Raw genomic sequence first — 19,744 nt, 5'->3', positions numbered from 1 at the left:
AAAGCTAAGAAAAAATTCTGCAACCCATGAGTCCTGTCTAATTCAGTTTCCTGACTATTAAGACTTAGCTGCTTTAACAAAGATTCAATAAGCAGCTTAGCTCTTGGCTTCTGCTCCTCTTCAAACAAATGGCTACAGGTACAAGCAGGGGGTATGGGAAAACTTCACTCTGGTCTGAAAGTACAGCATTGAATTTTTAATTTTTTTCTCCATGGCTCAGCATTTTCAGTCAATTTCTCAATGCCCAAGAAAGTGGCATTATAGGGACATGCAGACAGTATGCAGAGTCCTTATACATATAATCATTTATTTGGTGTTATCTTGAGTCTCATATGACAGCAGAAGCTCCTCAAATATAAGAAAATTATAAAATCCAGCAATAATTATATATAGATATTCCTTTATATCAATAGCGGTGAGCTCTCACCACTATTGATATAAAGGAGTATCTATATACAATTGTGTATAAAGGGATATCTAATTGTGTATAAAGGAATATCTATACATGATTATAAATATTGTATATAAAAGATACTAATATACAGTTACACTAAGTTTCTTTGGTAATACTCCAACAGGGGCCATAAAAGCAACTGGACATAATGAGCTCTGTTTAGTCAAGGATTCAGAAATACATAATTGTTACATATCAAAATCATCTTAAATACCTAAAATTTTCTAATTCTTCATCTTTCTCTGAAAGCTTTCTTTCAAGTTCTGCTTTAGCTTTCAAGAGTTCAAGCTGGAAACGAAGAATCTTGCTTTCATTACGTTCCAAGGCTCCCTGGAATACATAGATAAAAAGCATTAAATGAAGTCCACTTTTAGACAAAAATTTTATTTTTTTCCCAAAACATATGTCGCTAATGTAGCTCTCTTAGAGTTATTGGGAAAGATATAGGTTCAAGTCAGGTCCCTAGAGACTGCAACACAGTGAGACAAGCAACTGCTTTCATTTGTCATTTCACTTATAGATTTGACATTCTTAGGTCTTTCAGCTGTAGCTCCAGAACTAGAATTTTAAAGCCTATTTTAAAATAGAAAATTTGAGTCTTGTCTGTGGCTATATTTAAGCTTTTTAATGTATTACTCTTGACTTTTTCTAACATATTCCAACTATGGGATAAATTTTAAAAAGTATCAGAGCTAGAACAAGGAAGGTGATAACTCCTACCTGGAATCTTCTATTAAATTCTGGACATCACGAGGGAATAGAGGAAAAGTTGGATGCATTCAGAGAACAAACAACATGGTAGTGTCCAAATATTGTCATGTGAAGAGCAAATAAAGGAATTTAGGATGTATCTGACACATAACACTCAGCGTGAGCCATTAACACCATAATTGGTACTACTACTGCAAATGAATTGCTTTGATAGGCAGGAAGATTCCCTGCCCCTTTGTGTATTCAAATATAGTTAAGGCAATTATTTGCAGGGATGTTATAAAGGCAATTCAATTCTAAAAGCATAGGTTTGGCTAAATCTTTAAAGCCTGTCCTGAAGCTAAAAATGTATATAAAAGAAGAAACCCAAAAAGCACTTGCAGAATACCAATGATATAAGGGCATAAGGGGTGATGCAATTTTGTGGTCAGTTAGCTACAGGCAGTCCTAAAGGCAGAAGTAATTTTTTTATAGCCTCTTTTGAGGAGTGCTTAGCAGATACGACCAAAAGTAAAAAAGTAAAACTGAGTTGCAATTTTAAAATAAAAATAAAAAGATGATGGGAATTTTAATAAGACCTCCCTTGATGTTCTCTTGATACTACCTTCAATATAAAAGAAAATAAAATTGCTAACGCACACTCAAAAACAAATGCTTGGATAATAGTTTCCTCAGAGGGAATAGTGTAGTTCCTTCAAGAGGAGACTGTCACCTCTAACCCACTAAAATGCACTGAGAAAGTGAATCTTTAGGGAAGACGACCTGGGATAATTTGAGTTTCATGGCTTTAAAACAATCTGATACAGTTTCTCATAAAGGCTCACCCAGGAAAATAAATAATGCAATGCTACAAATACATGTCCAAGTTGATGAAGTATTTATGGAGGTGGCTGATGACAGTTGAGAAAATGCGAATAGAACGCATTGCCATCTAGTGGTACTAAATGGTTTGAGCACTCTGGCCTTCCTGTCATTCTCACCCTTGACCCATGTGCTGATCAACTGAATATACAAAGATGCCTCTATGTTATACAGGACAAAAATTGCCAGTGCCAGTTGTATTTTTCATTGACTTGTCATAGTGCTTGAAATTTCTATCATAAAATTTACTTCTTTTAGTTAAGGTGGTGGCTTCAAAAAGTCCCTTGCCAGGATGGCCAGAGAACCAAAGGGAACAAGTAAACAAAACAAAGTTCACCAGCTGTATAAGGACCAGCTGTGCTAGAGGGCACCACACTGCCAACCAAAAGGAGTCTGTATAAAGTTAGATAGCCTCAGGAAACGTGTATGCATAACAGGGCAAGAGCTGCTGCCTGACAACTCTATACGGAGGGTAATATGGAAACGTTTGCTTGGCAAGTTTCTTCTGGAATCATAATGGTGAGGTAAATGTAACAGACAATGCTTGGCACAGAGCGGTCCTTTGGGGTCATGTTTTCCATCACCATACCTTCCAAAAGGCCCCTACCTAACACTGACTGCCACATCTTTCAAAAATCTTTTTTCATTTTCTACTGGTGGGAGGGTAGGGCTGTATTTTAATGTGTCTGAGTACTTGCTCAAAGGTTGAGTCAGGAAGACGAAGTTCAGCTCTGAGAAGAGGCTACACAGGGCTTCTTAACCACCTAATAATCATGATAGGGTGACTTCCTCCTCGTTAGTTTACCTTCTTTGGCAAAACATCTTCTTAGAGGTCCTTTCAATTGCTAATGCACACTCAGAGATAAAGTCAGAGACTTTTCCTGAACTGTGAACCCATAACACTGAAAACCTTCCTGTCAATCTGCACAAAGATGAGCTTTCAGAAACCACTGTTTGACAGCATTGCTTTGAATCTTATTTCCAAAACTACCAAAAGTTTTTGGGGAAAAAAAATTGAAAAGTTTTTGTGACTGACTCTTTAAAGAGGGGACAGCTATGAGAATATTTATTCATTCAACATTTGACAAATATTTACTGAGCCTCTACTACACGCCAGGCAATGTTCTAGGCCAGTGCTTCTCAAATATTAATGTGCATATGAACCACCAAGGGATCTTGTTAAAATGCAGAATCCTGATTCAACAGAGATGGGCAGAGGGCTGAGATTCTGAATTTTTAACAGCCTTCCAAGTGATGTCCATGGGCCACATGTTGAGTAGTGAGGGTCTGGGCACTGGGGATAACTGGCGAACGAGATAGACATAGTTCCTGTTTTTACTACAATCAGGAGATTTGCATTCACTGTTTGTATCCTGCTCTCTGAGTCTCAATTTCCTCTTTTATAAAATGGGGACAGTAGTTTGCTACAGTGATTATATTAAAATTATGCATTTGGCAGAGTGCCTAGCATATAGTAAATAAACATTTGAATACATGTCCTTTTGTTGGTGCTGTTGTTATTGCTAGAATGCAAATCTTCTGCCTTGTCACAGTGAAAACTTTCTTTTCTCCCTGGTGATAATACCTCTGTTTCTTCCAGAGTCACCTGGACTTCTGTCTTCTCCTGTTCAATTAGTTTCTTGACCTTTTCCATTTCAGTTAAGTTCTTGGTCCCTTCTCTAACCTGGTTTGTCAGATTAGAAATCTCTTCTGGAGAGAGAGGTAAGAAAAACAAAGTTAGTGAAAGGGCTCAGTCTCAAACCAATGATACCAGGCACAACAGACTGTTCCAGCCCACTGGAACAGTGGCCTCATGCCACCCTTGGTAACTTGATGACCTAGCCCATATGGGACCTAGAAATTTTAAAGGCATTCATTTTTTCATATAGTCTTTTGCCATCTGAAAATTGTCTACAACAAATGGTGAGGATGGTGCTTCAGAATATTGTACACTAGACAACCTTTGCAACTTTGCATGGCAGTCCTGCTCATTAGAGCCATTCCAGGTTCTACCTGGAGGAACACAGACCTGGAGTCCCTACCCTTCCAGTGTAAGTGCTTAGCTATCAACACTAGTGGCTGCCATTGTTTCAGTCACCACTCAACACCGAGACAGGAACTTAAAGTAGAAGCTGGATCACTATCTGCCAGCATCCAAGGCGTGGCTCCAGATAGGCCAGAGAATCAGAAGGGGCCCAAGTGGCTTTAGCTCAAGCACTTGAGTGTTGTTTCCTAGCCTTTCATGAACATTAGCCTTTGACAAACAGAATAGGAGATCCAGAAGTCAAAAACCTCTTCCACCTGATATTGTTATGGTCAGTTCTGCCTTTAGTACCTAAGAGGTGTGGTATAGGGCCAAGTAGCTCAGAGAATTACCCAGTTCAGAGGTGGTGGAAGGAGCTCAATAAGTCACCTGCTCCTCTGGTTCTGAGATCTGGGCTGTGATGTGATATGATGAGAATTTTTAGAAGTTACAAAGACAAATATGTTAGACGGAAATTTTCATTGCATAATAAATTCTTCTCTGATAAGCTCTCTCTTAAAGATGGGTTATCAAGAAGAAAATCAGGGAAGAGGTTCTCAACTCTGACTGCACCTTAGAATCACCTGGAGAGCTTTGGAAAAAGCTCACTCAATATTCAAACCCCACCCCCCCAGTCCAAAGGTGGTGCCCAGATCAGCAGCACCGGCCTCACCTGGAAAACTGTCAGAAATACAAATCCTTCAGACCTACTGAGTCAGAAACTCTGGGGGTGGGCCCCAGCCATCTGTGCTTTAACAAACCCTCCAGCTGGTTTGGATGTAGCTAAAGTTTTCTAACCACTGTTTTAGCACCCCTCATGTCCCCAGCTAGTGCCTTGATCATAGACTATGTAGGTCAACAGAAAGTAAGCTTCATTTACGCCTCCAACAGTAATGAACTTGCTTCCAGGGCATCTCAGGGTTTTCATGCACATTGCTGTTGGTGCTGGGATAAGTTGGCAGCCTCTTTGAAGGGCTGTTTGGCAGTAAATCAAAATTTAAAAATTCATTTCATTAACCCAGCAATTTCTTTTCCAGGGATCCATTCTACTGAAATATTTTTACATGTGCATAAATTCATGTATAGGGATGTATAATGTAGGATTATTCATATTTGTGAATAATTGGATCTAAAATGAATAAAGTATAGTTAAATGATAGCCATCTTTATTACAAAACACTATGTAGCTATTAACAGGCTTGTGGTAGGTCTCCATGTACAGGCATGCAAAGAGCCACAAGGTACGTGGGAAGGTTGCACAGCTCAGTAGTTAAGTGCGTATATGCTGGAGCCATGGCTGGGCTCAAATCCCAGATCTGCGACTTATCAAATGTGAATTTGGACAAGTTACTCAACTTATGACCTATATAACCTTCATTTTACATATGAGAAAACTTAACACTAGACTATTCTGAAAATTTAACAATAAATAGTTAAACAGTGCCTGGTACGTAGTATGGGCTATAGAAATATTCATTAAATCGGGAAATATATTCATATATGAAAAAATAAAACGTGTAGAACAAAATGTAGTTCGGGTAAAAAATACACCCTTGAGTATAGCACACATGGAAAATCTTGGTAAGGTTGTGGATATCAAGAAATTCTCATCAGTGGCTTCCTTTACAGAGGAGAACTGAAGTTAAAGGCAGGAAACTAGTCTTACTTTTAGAATTAATTTCATACAAATAGCATCTAAAATTAAAAAAAAAAAAAAAACGGTCAAACAGAAGTATAAAAATTGAAAAGTTAAAACATGATGGGAATGTGAAAATGCTGAAGACAGCTTTGCCTGTAGCCAGGGCTCTCCCTGAGCTACCCACTCCGGCTTTGGCTCCGAGCCCAGCTTGGTGTACCTTGGAGGTTCTTGTTCTCCCTCCTGAGTGTCTCCTGGCCCACGATGCTCTCCTTGTAGGCGTGCTTGAGCTTGAGGAGCTCTGTACTGAGAGCCTGGATTTCCTTCCGAGAGGCATCCAGCAACGTCTGCGACTCCTCATGCTTCTGCTTCCAGTCCGCAAGGGCCTTGCCAGACTGCAGCTGCTTCTGGTCCAGCCTGGCTGCTGCAGAGCGGACCTTCCCGAGGTCAGACAGGGCGTCCCCGAGCTCCAGCTGCAGCCGGTGTCTGGCTCTCTCCAAGGAGGCATTTCTGGCATTGGCCACCCCCATGGCTTCCGCTGCCTCCTGCAACCTAATTGCCAGTTCCTTCCTGAGAAAGGAGGATACCCAAAGAGTGAGTGAGGCAACAACTCTCAGAGAGCTCATCAAGTCTGCCCTGGATTAAAGATAGAGCTTGGGTGCAAAGTAAGATGGCACCTCTGCAGTGCACTTAGTGGTACAAAGCAACAGCAGCTCCTATCTGAAAGTGACCTCACTGTCTGTGACCACCATCTTCTGCCTCCTGTGTGCATGGGGTCTTTATTTTCCCCCTTTGCAAGCTGCACTTGGAACTCTGGATCTCTTTGAATTCCTACAAGTATTTGCTTATCCTAAATCTCTAATAAGCAATACTGACTTGATTATTTCCTAAGAAGAGGGAAAAAAGGAAGATTGTACTGAACACCCTACCAACAGTAAGCACCTTTCAAATCTGTAGCCATGTGTAGTCACTAAAGAGCTTCTTGGCTGTGTTGCTTCTAAAGAACACTCTCTTGCTTTTTCCTGCTTATTCTCTCACATCATGTGGCTCCTAAACATGACACAATTATTTCTTCTCTCCGAGTGTGTTCTCCACCTCAGCTCCTCTCTCCAGATTTATATTCCCAAACCCATCTCATTATGCTCACTCAACAGGTCCTGCTGTTCTTATGGGGTACTTTAGCCCCCATCTGCTGTTCCTTGGGCATCTCTGAGATGGAGTGGTTTATTACAATGCTTCTTTCTCCACCACCCCCATAATATGCTACTATTAGGAATTCTAACGGATGAAATGTGTTCTGTTGCTTACATCTCCTGCAGGGTTGTTGGCAGTCCCATTCTTACTCACTTATTATACTTCTTAGATGAAAAGTACTATATGTACCAAAGCTCATCTACTGCTATTAAACAGAAAAAAAGTTCTCCGGAATTAACAGGACTGCATAACTAGGCCAACAGAGCAATGTGGTAATAAAGCCCCCTTTGGGTGGAATCCTGCAAAAACCCCTATGTGCTTGGGATCCAGGAAGCATCTAGGCTCTAACAACATCCTGCCCCCGGCTTTCTAACCATAGTCACTTCACTTCTTTGCTTCACGTTTCTTAAGTGTGAAGAGGAGATTCTGATGCTTTACCTGACTTAAGGCAGTAGCAATGAAATAATTACAGGCAGTCGAGTGAAATAATTACATATATTTTAACTACTTTAGAAATGCTTGTTGATCAAAGAAAATAGGAGTTTCACTTTGGGTGACCAATCATACTGGATTGCCTGGGACTGAGGGGTTTCACCAGGTGATATGGTTTGGCTGTGTCCCCATCAAAATCTTATCTTGTAGTTCCCCTAATCCCCACATGTTGTGGGAGGGACTGGTGGGAGGTAATTTAGCCATCAAGGTGGTAACCCTCATGCTGTTCTCATGACAGTAAGTTCTCATGAGATCTGATGGTTTTATAAGGGGCTTTCCCCTTCTTACTCACTCACTTCTCTTCCTGCCACCATGTGAAGAAGTACGTGTTTGCTTCCCCTTCCACCAGCATTGTAAGTTTCCTGAGGTCACCCCAGCCATGCTGAATGGTGAGTCAATTAAATCTCTTTCCATTATAAATTACCCAGTCTTGGGTATGCCTTTATTAGCAGTGTGAGAACGGACTAATACACCAGGACATGAGATTTTCAAAGCTAAAACAGGAAACCTCCAGGGTAAACTGGACAAACTGGTTAACTTCGTTTTACCAATAACTTGGTTCTATGTTTAATATCAACTACTATTTTGCTCTTTAACTTGCCAACCATAAGCACCTACTTAGTTATCTCGAATATGTAAGGAGGATCTCAAATATGTAAGGGGATATTGGAAATTAAGAAACTAAATCCTGCCGGGCGCGGTGGCTCAAGCCTGTAATCCCAGCACTTTGGGAAGCCGAGACGGGCGGATCACAAGGTCGGGAGATCGAGACCATCCTGGCTAACCCGGTGAAACCCCGTCTCTACTAAAAAATATAAAAAACTAGCCGGGCGAGGTGGTGGGCGCCTGTAGTCCCAGCTACTCGGGAGGCTGAGGCAGGAGAATGGCGTAAACCCGGGAGGCGGAGCTTGCAGTGAGCTGAGATCCGGCCACTGCACTCCAGCCTGGGCGACAGAGCGAGACTCCGTCTCAAAAAAAAAAAAAAAAAAAGAAACTAAATCCTTGTCCTTGGGAACTTAGAATTCAGAAGCAGTACACTGAGTCTTAGGTGAGCTTGAGTCTGCTAAACTAACTCATCATTTGAACCCCAGCATGGAAATCAAAGCAGGCAAATCTTTAACTTCAATAATAAAAAAGAAACCAGGACCCTAGATTGTTTTGTAGCTGCCTACCTCCCTGAGGTGATTTAGAGGAAAAGATAATAATACAGACAAAGTTTTATTTATTCAATGTCCCACCAATTTGAAAGTAAAAAAGTGTCTTCAGAGAGTACCATGTTTGCCCATTATTTTCTTTAGTTATTACATACTACAGAACTAGTTCCAACAAACCCATGTGGTCATAAAGTAGTCTATATTCTTTTGCTCTTTCCTATCCAACCCCCAAAGAAACCATCAAACAGAATGATAGATAGGCAATTTCACCTGAATTCTTCAATCATTAGAAGGGGGGGAAATCTTACCTCAGAAGTAAATACCATATTTGGATATAAGAGGGCATCTCAGTTCAAAGCCAAAACTTTCTGTGGTCCAGAGTTTTGATAAAACACCTACTGCATGTATTTTTAGTATCTGTCATTCTAAAGCCCTTTTTAAGTTACTGTGGGTACAGAGATGGATCACTTGCCCCTTCTGGGACAAAACACAGCAGCTGTTCAGCAATTGCACAGCAATGCCTCTCAAAGATTTAGGTGAAGAACTGGAAAACATTATTTCTGGTTGAAGCTAAAGAGAAATGTATTGATCTTCCCTGGATTTTTGCCAAGCTACCAAGCCAGGGACACATTCTTTTGAGTAAACCTTTAATGATTATAAGCTGGGGTTTGACAATTTCTCTTAAAAATAGAGTTTCTTGGTCTCTAAGCAAAATGCTTCAGTTCTATACCCTGATACTGAGTCACAATTCAGCTGTGCCCCAAACTTCTGTAACTACTAAGAACTTTTAAAACCTTTACATAGAAATGGCTATAAAATTGATATTCTAACCTTAGGGATGGCCTGGGGATGGTTTCTTCTCAAAGCAACCTTTGTCCTAGAAGATATGACGACAGATCCTAACATTTTTTCCAGCTTCCCTGTCCATCTTCACAGACTACTTTGTAGTCTACAAGTTGTAGACCAGGGACACAACGACTTTGATGGAGACACGTACACACGTGGACTCAATTATTTTGGCATTACGAATGAAATATAGGGTTTTAAGCGATAGCCTATTTTCACACTGTGGCTCAAAGTCACATCTTTTATGAAAACTTCCCTTGTGTCCCTAGAAAGAGCCTCCTTTCTCTCCCCAGGACCTCTTTATAGTCTCTGTCACTTTGTATTACACTTTTTATATTTTTAGTCCCTCTACAGAGTGTGCTTCTTACCAGCAGTGAATGTTTCAGCTTTGGTTTGGGGCTTGTTCCTGCATGTGGCAAGGATTTGTTAAATGCATAACACGAGGCCTTGGAGACGGAGTCATTATGAGTGACTCCTCCATGTGACTAACTCCAGGTTAAGCATAGCCTTGCCCTACTCACTTGGCATCCTCCAAGTCTTCTGTTTTCTGGATGACATTGTTTTCATACTTCATTCTCCATTGCACCATTTCAGCATTGACTTTGGATAAGGTCCGGTGCAGCTCAGCCTTGACCTCTTGTTCTTCCTCATACTGCTCTCGTAGAAGGTCACAGTCACGCTGGGCCTTCTGCAGGGCATGGGCCAGGGCACTCTGGGACTGTAGGGAACACACATTAACAAAAAAGGCATGACCACCACAAACAACACAAGTCTTGAAAGTAAGATAATATTTTTTTAGGTAAGATTAACCTGCCACAAATTCAAGCTGAACCTGAACCTAGTAAGATAATACTAGGGAGAGAATTTGAGACAAGAGAAAGGATAGATAGAGTATCTAATTGCTGCCATTAAAACAGGGAAGGGAATTCTATTTAGAGAAATGCCAGCTTGACTCTGTGGACTTAGGCCTGGAATTCTAGAAATAGTGGAGAATGCAAGGATAGCAAAGACAACATTCACCATCATTTAGGCAATAAGATTTATATTTAGCAATATATTAGACTCAGAGCTTGTTCAAACCAGAAAGAACCACTGAAATTTAGCCTTTTCATTCCACTGATGAAGAAAATAAAATCTTTTATTTCACACTGAAATCTCTAAAAACCTTAGCTCCTAATACTTCAAAATAGTACTACAGCCCAATAGAACTTCTGTAATGATGAAAATGTTCTCTATGTACACTGTCCAATATGGTAAACACCTAGCCACATGTGGCTACTGAACATTCAAAATATGCCTAGTACAATGTGTGATTAAAACTGAATTCATAATTTTATTTAACTTTAATATAAATTTAAATAGCTACCTGTAGTGTAGTAGAGGCTTCTATATGTATTGGACAGCCCTGCTGGGTTTAATAAACATTTTTGTCATTTAAATGGTGATCTGGCTAACCTAGCAGCATCATTCCCCCGAGACAATCTAGTGTGGAAAGAACCAGGGTCCTGACGGGTCCTCATGGGTCCTTTATGCAAATTAGAAAAAAAAAGCACATTTTCAGGAAGATACAGCTCTGAGGGCACAAGGTTTAGTTAATGGCAGCCTCAGCCAGACCCCTCTGGGTGGTAAATGAGGAGCCACAATACACAATGACACTGAAAAGGATGCAGGCCTTGGAATCAGATGAACCTGAGTTCAAACTGTGACCTCTCCTCTTGTTTAATTTTATTTTCCTTTAAAGGAAAAACTTTTAAAACTTTTATGTGGCATTTACATGGCATATATTTAATTATGGAAGTAAACGAGACAGACAAAATCCCTGCCCTAAAGAGCCCAAAAGAAATAAGGGGATACACAAAATACACATGCAAATAAACTAATAAATAAAATTTCTAATAGCAGTAAAACAAATACAGCAGATAAGCACGATCTAGAATGTTTGGCTCCTTCTCATCATCCCCCTAAGACCTTGGGGAAGGGCCTTTAAGCAACAGGAAGGACAGTTATAAAAGTCCTAAGGCAGGAATGATGGTGCCTGGTTTAAGAGGCAGACGGGAAGCCAGGGCAGCTGGGGGGAGTAAATGAGGGAAGCAGATGTAGGAAGTAGGTCACAGAAGGATGCTGGAGCCAGATCAGGGGGGCTTGTAGGCCAACTGGAAGTCACTGGGAAGGCAGCCAGAGAGATCTTCTAAAATATAACTCATTTCACTAGTGCTTAAGTTCCTTCACAGTATATCACTAGGTGTTATGACCTTGGACATGTTATTTTTCTTCTCAGAGCCTTGGTTTTTTCATATATAAGGATGCAATTCTATCTGCTTCATTTGACTGATATGAAGATTGAGATAACATGACAGAAGTGTCTAGTACAATGTCTGATGCACAAACAATGATAAATTTTTAAATTTGTGTATAATATAGAAAATATGGAGAGTCAAGGGAATAAAATGGTACAATATTTTAAAACAGACTCAACTACCTGCGTTTTCAGAGTATATGCCTTCATAGTATGGTCATGTACAAGTAAGATACTTTGGGGTCTTAGTAATAAGATGCCTTGAATATGAACTAAGAATTCATTTAAATATCAGGGCTCAAAGAATTCATATCTCATGTTGGTCACTATGCTTTTATCTTCCAGAATCACTTTCACTGGAGTCACCTTCTAGCAACATTATATACTCATAGGAAGAAATGACTAATTTCTATAATTTATTGACAATTGAAAAGTAATATTGAGCTATCCCAGTCCCACTTATTTTATTCTAGGCTTTTATTTAATTTCACTTTTTCATGAGCAGTTTCAGAATCAAAATCCAGAAAGCGCCTTGCTGCCCTTCTGTTCAAGTACTCACACAAGATGGAAACACACTTTGCTTGCTCTAAATCTGCAAAGAAGCGATTTGAATCACCAAGGAAGATCCTTCAGTCATCAGGTTCTTCCTGGCATGGTTTTTCCCCCATAACTTGTAGGGCATTTTCCCTTCTTCTTTTACAAAACATCTGCAGGCTGATTCATTAAGCACTATTTTTTTAAAAAAACACACAGTCAAGTAACAAGTGAGAAATAATAAATACATTACTTTGGTCTCCTTTTCCAACTGCCCTCTCAGTTCTTCAATTTGCCGAGTGAAGTTGCTCTTTTCACTGGAAAGTTGGTTTATCAGAGCTTCCTTCTCTTCAAGCCTCCGTAGGAACTCGCCTACAGAAAGATTTCACAAAAGTACATAATTACAGTCTTCCTATCTATTGCCTCCTCCACTTGACTTACTGACTTTAAGGGCAGCCAGAATGACTCCTACCCACATATTTTTGATATTTAGGAAGGGTCTGAGAGTCCTATTATTCAGCAAAACCATGACAATTATCCTTTTCAGGACTCAGAAGAGAGTTCTAAAAATGAACTGATTTTTACTAATAAGTATGAATCAATAACAGATGATATTAGTTACTATTTATTGAGAAACTTCTATGCTCTACTTAACGTATGTTATCTAGTTTAATTTTCATAACTCCTTGATAATGTAGGTATTATACTAACCATTTTGCAGAGGAGGAAACAGAGCAACTTAAATATGACTGAAACAGAAACATACACAGTTCGTAATTGGTGAAGGTAGATTCAAATGAAATTCTTGAAGACCACATTCTTCTATACCATACTCCCTTATTTATTATATGTGACTTTGTACACTTCTGTCTATATAATTTTTAGATAATTATAACTTTTATTACCTCATTTGTAAAATGAAGATAACAATAAAAGGTTCTTAATGAAAACTAAATTAGTGTGAACTAAATTAGTTCAGTTTTATAGACTGAACTGCTAAATAAATATTAGCAGTAGTCACTAAATGGTAGGAAATGTGACCACGAGAGGGAGAAATTGTATCATACTCTAGTCTATCGTTCCTGCTTAACTTATCCTATTAATTATAGTCGGGCCTTCCATATCTGTAAGTTCTATTGGTGGATTCAACCTACAAAGGTCCTCTACAATTTAACTCAATTCTGACACTATCTTCCTAGAGACAGTGTCAGATACACACACACACGTACAAGTATATATGTGTATATATATACACATACATATAAATATGCACATACACACACATATATACACACCTATATGTACATGTATATATCTTATTATAAATCACAATATCACATACAATATTTTTAAAATCATATTTGTTAACATCACTGCTGAGCTCATCAGAAAAGTCCAAGAATTGACAGCCATCAGCCTAATGATGGCATATACATTTTCTAAAATATAATTTTTACCTAAAAGCTCCTATTTTGTTATTGGCAAGAAACGTTGTCAGTTGCTTTCCCTGCAGTGACAGGTTTCCTTTGTTCATTTTTGAGAAATCATGTGCTAAACATGTGAGTCTAAATAAGCCTAGTTTGCTTGTCAGTCATTCTTTCAAGTAAAAGTGATACTCCCTGAAAAAACTGCTAGCTCAGCTCAGAGCTTAATCACACATCTTACTCCAGTATGAAACAGGAGTTCTTCATGCATACTTCTTGTTTTGTCACACAGAATAGTAAAAAGATATATACTCAAGAGTTGAGATGTAAAAAATTCATTTCTTCTCCTTCTTTAAGGACGTCCTTAAGTGAAACTGACTTTTAAAAAACCTGTGAGTACATATTAGGGAATACAATTTTTACTAGTATGTTTTAGTGCTACTACCTTAACTTGTGATCAGGCTCCAGCAATTTTAATCATTGTTGCTTTTGCACCATCAGTACAAATGGCAAAAGAATTTAAGTCGCAAATAGTATCTTAGTATTATACTAAAATAGCTTCAACCTCATAGACCCCCTACAGGCTCTTGAGAATCACTTGGGAGTGAAACAAACTTTAAGAGTATTTGGATGAAAATGTCTGTGGCTTTTTTTTTTTTTTTTTTTTTTTGACAGAGTTTTACTCTTGTTGCCCAGGCTGGAGTGTACTCGTGCAATCTCGGCTCACCTCAACCTCCACTTCCCAGGTTCAAGTGATTCTCCTGCCTCAGCCTCCCGTGTTGTTGTTGTTGTTGCTGTTGGTGTTTTGTTTTTTGAGACAGAGTCTCACTCTGTTGCCCAGGCTGGAGTACAATGGTTACCTACAGCCTCTGCCTCCCGGGTTCAAGTGATTCTCCTGCCTCAGCCTCCCAAATAGCTGGGACTACAGGTGCCCACCACCACGCCTAGCTAATTTTTGTATTTTTTTGGTAGAGACAGAGTTTTGCCATGTTGGCCAAGCTGGTCTCAAACTCTGTGCCTCAAGTGATCCGCCTACCTAGGCCTCCCAAAATTCTGGGATTATAGGCATGAGCCACTATGCTGGTCCAAAAACATCTTATTTAAAAAGATTCTGAAGAAATATAAATGCACTAGCTGGTTGAGACTAATATATCATGTATATTACAGAGCCAGTAGCCAGTTACTGTGGCTTAATTGATCACATTTACTATTGGTTTTCTCTGAAAGCAGAGAAAGCTGACAGGACAGGGCATGAGAAAGAAACTTTGGAGGTAACCACCAACAAAAACAACAAAAGAACAAAAAACAAAAACAAACAATCTGGAGCATGGACCCAGTGAGGGGAGGATAAGCTTGGATAAATTTGTACTTTGAATTTAACTTACACAAAAGCCAACCAAAAAGTAAAGTTAAAAAAAGGAAGAAAAAACTCCTGCAGCCTAAGCAGAATTATCATCTCAGACCCACTTTCATTTTACTCACTACCCACTCATTTCCTCGTCAAAAAAGTGAGTAGAAAATTAATGCCAATAACTAGGGGGAGACAGCCAATGTCTATCAAAACAGATTTTACACAGCACTTCCTTTAGGGCCAGACAACCAGGTATTCTCCAGTTTTGTGTCTGGACTGTGGAGTCTGCATACCAACTAAATCCTACATAGCACAGATCAAACTGGGGGCTTGGTAGCAAGGCCAGGTTTCACATACCCTGTGGTCAGTATAAGAAGAGTCCTATTCAGTGTCCTTAATAGAACCAAAAATACTTTCTTCTTCTAGATTTCCAGGTTTTTAGTTTTATCAACTAATTTTAATTTAGCCCTGACCCTAGATTTGGCATCTGGAAATAGAGGTGTCTACTGGAGGAACTGTGTTATATATAGCCCAAATGTGTTCATTCTCTTTTTAAAAGTGTATGCCGCTTGAGCATCAAGAATACATTGTTTATTTTCATTGACCTAGGAATTCCATCTCTCAGAATATATTACTAAAACTGATTTTAGTTATAGATAAACATCTAGCCACATGCTGTTCATAGCAGAGAGGCAAGTCAAGTTGCAGGCAAGGTTAGGTATAGTCAATCTCAATGAACTAGAAGCAGCTTTTGTATTTTGAGTATGCAAAATACAAAAGCTTATGATAAATTGAAAAAGAAAAACCCCCAATAGATTGTTACAATGTAATAGACTGGAAAAACAGAAAAAAAATATCCATAGTGGTTGATAGTAATGAATAAAGTATGGGACTTTTTTTTTACTTTTATTTATTAAATGTTTATGGAGGATCAATAAGTGCCAGGCAGTGTTCTAGATGATTGACATACATCAATGAACAAAGATCCTTGACCTCATGGAGCTTATATTCTGACAGATGGAGACAAAGATATTTATTGTGTCAAATATGTAGTTTGTTTGAACTTAATAAATACTACGAAAAGAGAAGCACTTGAGGAAATGAGTCGACAGTATTCAAATGTCACCTTCTCAACAGAGCCTGTATCCTGACTTGCTCCAGATCTCTACTTGATTAACCCTTATCCCCGAGTCTTTCCAGAATTAATAAGGTGTTCCAGGCAGAGGAAACAGCTAGGGCAAGACTCCAAGGTGGAGTATGCCTGGGATGTACAAAGCACAGTATAGAGGTGGATGTGGCCAATGCAGAATGAGAGAAGGGGCAAGTAGGAAAAGAGGTCAGAGAGAACGAGGTCCAATCATGCAGGCCCAGATGTGTCTTTACACTCAGTAAAAACAGTTATCCAAACATTTAAAATTCATTATCCAAACATTTAAAATTTCATTATCCAAACATTAAAATTTTTTTTAAATTTAAATATTCAATGAGTTAGAAATTGTAAAAATGTCATGACTAGTAGACTGTGGTTTGCCCCTCCCATCCTTTGATCTGGAGAGTTGCTTCTGCTGATGGCATATTATTATGACTTTCTACTTCTTGGAAGGGAACTAGGCAGGGGTTCCCAAGTGGCACAGAGGTAACACTTCCTAGACAAGAGGCATGTGTGTGGCAAAGCTGTCTCAGAGGCTGCATTCCTCCCCTAGGATCTTCAGATGCCCACCCAACCTCAGTGGGTAGTTCATTATCTCAGTTGCACCTCCATGAGTCTGCTGGGATTGAGAATTGCCTGTGAGTCAAGCAACATACTTACTTACCACTCTCACTCCACAGCTCTGTCTTTTGTGCTGCCAGGTCATTTGCCAACTGAGTCACCTTATCTAGCTTTGCATTTGCTTCATTCAAGCGCTCTTCATATAGAGTACAGAGTTTCTCAGCATTTGCCTGTGAGTTGAGAAAGAAGGGCTGGTCAGGGCTCACAGAGGATACTCTGAATCAGCCGCACAGAGGAGGAGGGGAAGAGTGGCTCCGGGGATCTGCACACTCTCTTCTGTGGTAAAAAGCTCAGCCAGCATTGGGAGATCACGTCTTCTGATTTTGGCAAGTACAACCAACTCTAGGGTCTGGACCCCAAGAAGCCTAAACTTTGCAGAGTACAGGTGTCACGGGAGACACCCAACTTCCTGGGTATTAGGATTCTTTCTAGAATTATTTACTTTTCTGGAGAAGGAAACATGTCAAACACTAATGAGGTACATGATCCTTTTCTGACAGTATATATTTAAGTGTCTTTTCCACTAGAATATAACTTTCATGAGGGTAGAGATCCAGTTTAAAGGTATACACCCTGTTGTCTAGAATAGTGCCTGGCACATATGAGAGCAATATGCAAGGGCGGAGGGGCAGAGGAAGGGGAAGGAAGAGAGATAAGAGAGGGAAGGAGGAGGAAGAAAATCTAGAAGGCTGCCCAAGCAGGATAGAAGAAAGTGGAGGATCTGAGCCACAACAGCCTAATAACCAAATGTGAGCTGCCAAAGCAACTGTACCCTCCTGATCACTATGGCTACAATCTCAAGATGACCCTAACAGGGTCATCTTCAATCCCCAAACCCTAACAGGGTTAACACTTCAATCCCCAAACCCAACTTCTCAGAATTGGCTTTTCGTGCCTGGAGAAAAAGATATGACATTGGCCTTTGCACTTTCACCCGATTTAAGTAACCAATCTAATCGCCAGACTCTTGCCACACTCTGAGAACTCATGCTAGCGGTTTTGAGACCCAAGATCCTCAAACAGGACTAAGAGCTGCCAAATGCAAGATGAGGTATCCCCTTTACATACAAATTAACTGTAGTTTGCATTCTTATTATTTATATGGTCAGAAACAGTAAAATTACATTGGTGGTGGACTTCCATGGTTCTACAGATTTTACATAGCTGTTTTAATGAAACTCATGTATAAGTTATCTTTTTATAATTTTTTTTTTTTTGAGACAGAGTCTCTGTCACCCACGCTGGAGTGCAATGGCACAATCTCAGCTCACTGTAACCTCCACCTCCTGGGTTCAAGTGATTCTCCTGCCTCAGCCCCCTGAGTAGGTGGGATTACAGGCGCATGCCACCGTGCCTGGCTAATTTTTGTATTTTTAGTAGAGATGGGGTTTCACCATTTTGGCCAGGCTGGTCTGGAACTCCTGACCTTGTTATCCGCCCACCTCAGCTTCCCAAAGTGCTGGGATTATAGGCAATCTTCAAATGCCTTCCATCTGCCCCATTGTTGGCGATGATGATGACACTATTAATGACAATAGCAGGAGCAGTTAACATTTATTGGGTGCTTGTTACATACCCAGCTCTCTTCTGAGCTCTATGTTTTAAATCTCAATTAATACAGCAGCCCATGAGGCCTTTGTATGCTATGGAAATGGAAGAATTGGGAGACAAAGAAGAGATTATACCAATGAAATTTTGAGAAAACAGTGAGGTCTGGTGAGATGGTGAAAGCTGATGGTGAGCTTAATAGTTTCAATGTTAAACTAATTGTTATGATAGAGCAATGGGCAAAGGACCAGGAATGTTTCAAAGGTGATGCCTGGTTTAGTCCTCAGGAAAACTTTTGTACCAGCCAAAACCTTGGTCATCTCTAGCTGGAGCCTATGCTCCATTGAAGATTGTTTCCTTCATGCTATGTTGCAGGACTTTTCCTTAGTTCAGCTAAAGACGGGGTTCTTTGTCCCCGGCCACAAAAATTCAGATTCATAGACAATTTGAATGGTGAGTAAGACAGGGTTTTTTGGGGTGAAAAGGAAGAAAAGGGGGAAGTAGGGACTTTCCCGAGGCCAGAGTCCCTGCTTGACCGCTTGCCACTCACAGCTTGAATCCCAGGTTCCACACAGGAAGAGGAGGGGCCAGGCTCCAACCCACAGCAAATGGCGTGAACTTTCCGAGGCTCCACTCCAGTGGGCAGGCTAGTTGGAGTTTCTCCAGGGACCCCCTCCCACCTGGCTGTCTCAATTACTAATGGCTATTCTCTGAAAGACTACTGAATTATGTCTTCTTATATCTCCAATGCGGTGTTATGTAGTTCCAGTTCACAGATGTCCTACAGCACACCCAGGCTTGGTGTAAACAGACTTAACAGAGATTCAATGGCCAGTTTCTCGAACGATGCCATCAGCCTCACATAGGTTAGAGCATTAATGTTAAATGCCAGGCAAGCTCAATTGTCCCCACTCTCCACTCCTAACTAGAAGAAAGCTATAGTAGTGATCAATGTGACAGTTTTTAGGTTGTCTGCACAGTTTCTAATTATATGTTGAATTTGTTTGCTCTCACTTCTGAAAATGACTTTGACAGTCAAAGTTGACATGCTCATTTTTTTCCTCACGATATCTCTCAAAAGTTCACATTGCCTCTTTTTATAAATGAGAAAACTGAGCACCAGAGAGGCTAAATAACTAGCCCAAATTCACACAGCTATTAAATGTCAGAATTGGAATTCGAACTGAAACTGCCTGTGCAGATGCACACACACACACAGAAAATGTCAAATATTAGATTTCTAAGCATCTGTTGTATGAAGTAGTGATAAAGGAAATATTAAGGATTAATTGATGTCCTAGGTGGCCCAATTTGTCATGAATCCTGGGTTCCAGAGGAAAATGGATAAAAATGGGATGATTACGAAAACCATTTTTATCTTATGATGTCTCCAATAGTAAATGACCTGTTAACTGAGCCAGGAGGAACATATCCAGGTGTGAGAAATGG

At 39.9% G+C, this 19,744-nt stretch overlaps 1 protein-coding gene across 1 annotated transcript in view; it reads right to left on the bottom strand.

The window, feature by feature from the left end:
• The window catches only part of LOC105477550 (myosin heavy chain 15), a 128,796-nt gene that overhangs the window by 23,396 nt on the left and 85,656 nt on the right, over positions 1–19,744 (bottom strand). Inside the window, exons 28-33 of the mRNA XM_024791456.2 lie at positions 16,791–16,917; positions 12,455–12,573; positions 9,893–10,089; positions 5,906–6,255; positions 3,612–3,736; positions 669–784 (exon numbers count right to left, since the gene is read on the bottom strand). Of these exons, the coding sequence (XP_024647224.1) occupies positions 669–784; positions 3,612–3,736; positions 5,906–6,255; positions 9,893–10,089; positions 12,455–12,573; positions 16,791–16,917 (1,034 nt within the window). The remainder of the gene's footprint in view (positions 1–668; positions 785–3,611; positions 3,737–5,905; positions 6,256–9,892; positions 10,090–12,454; positions 12,574–16,790; positions 16,918–19,744) is intronic.

This window comes from Macaca nemestrina, chromosome 2 (assembly GCF_043159975.1).
Source record: "Macaca nemestrina isolate mMacNem1 chromosome 2, mMacNem.hap1, whole genome shotgun sequence".
Lineage (NCBI taxonomy): Eukaryota > Metazoa > Chordata > Mammalia > Primates > Cercopithecidae > Macaca > Macaca nemestrina.
This window is presented reverse-complemented; position numbering and strand designations above follow the sequence as displayed.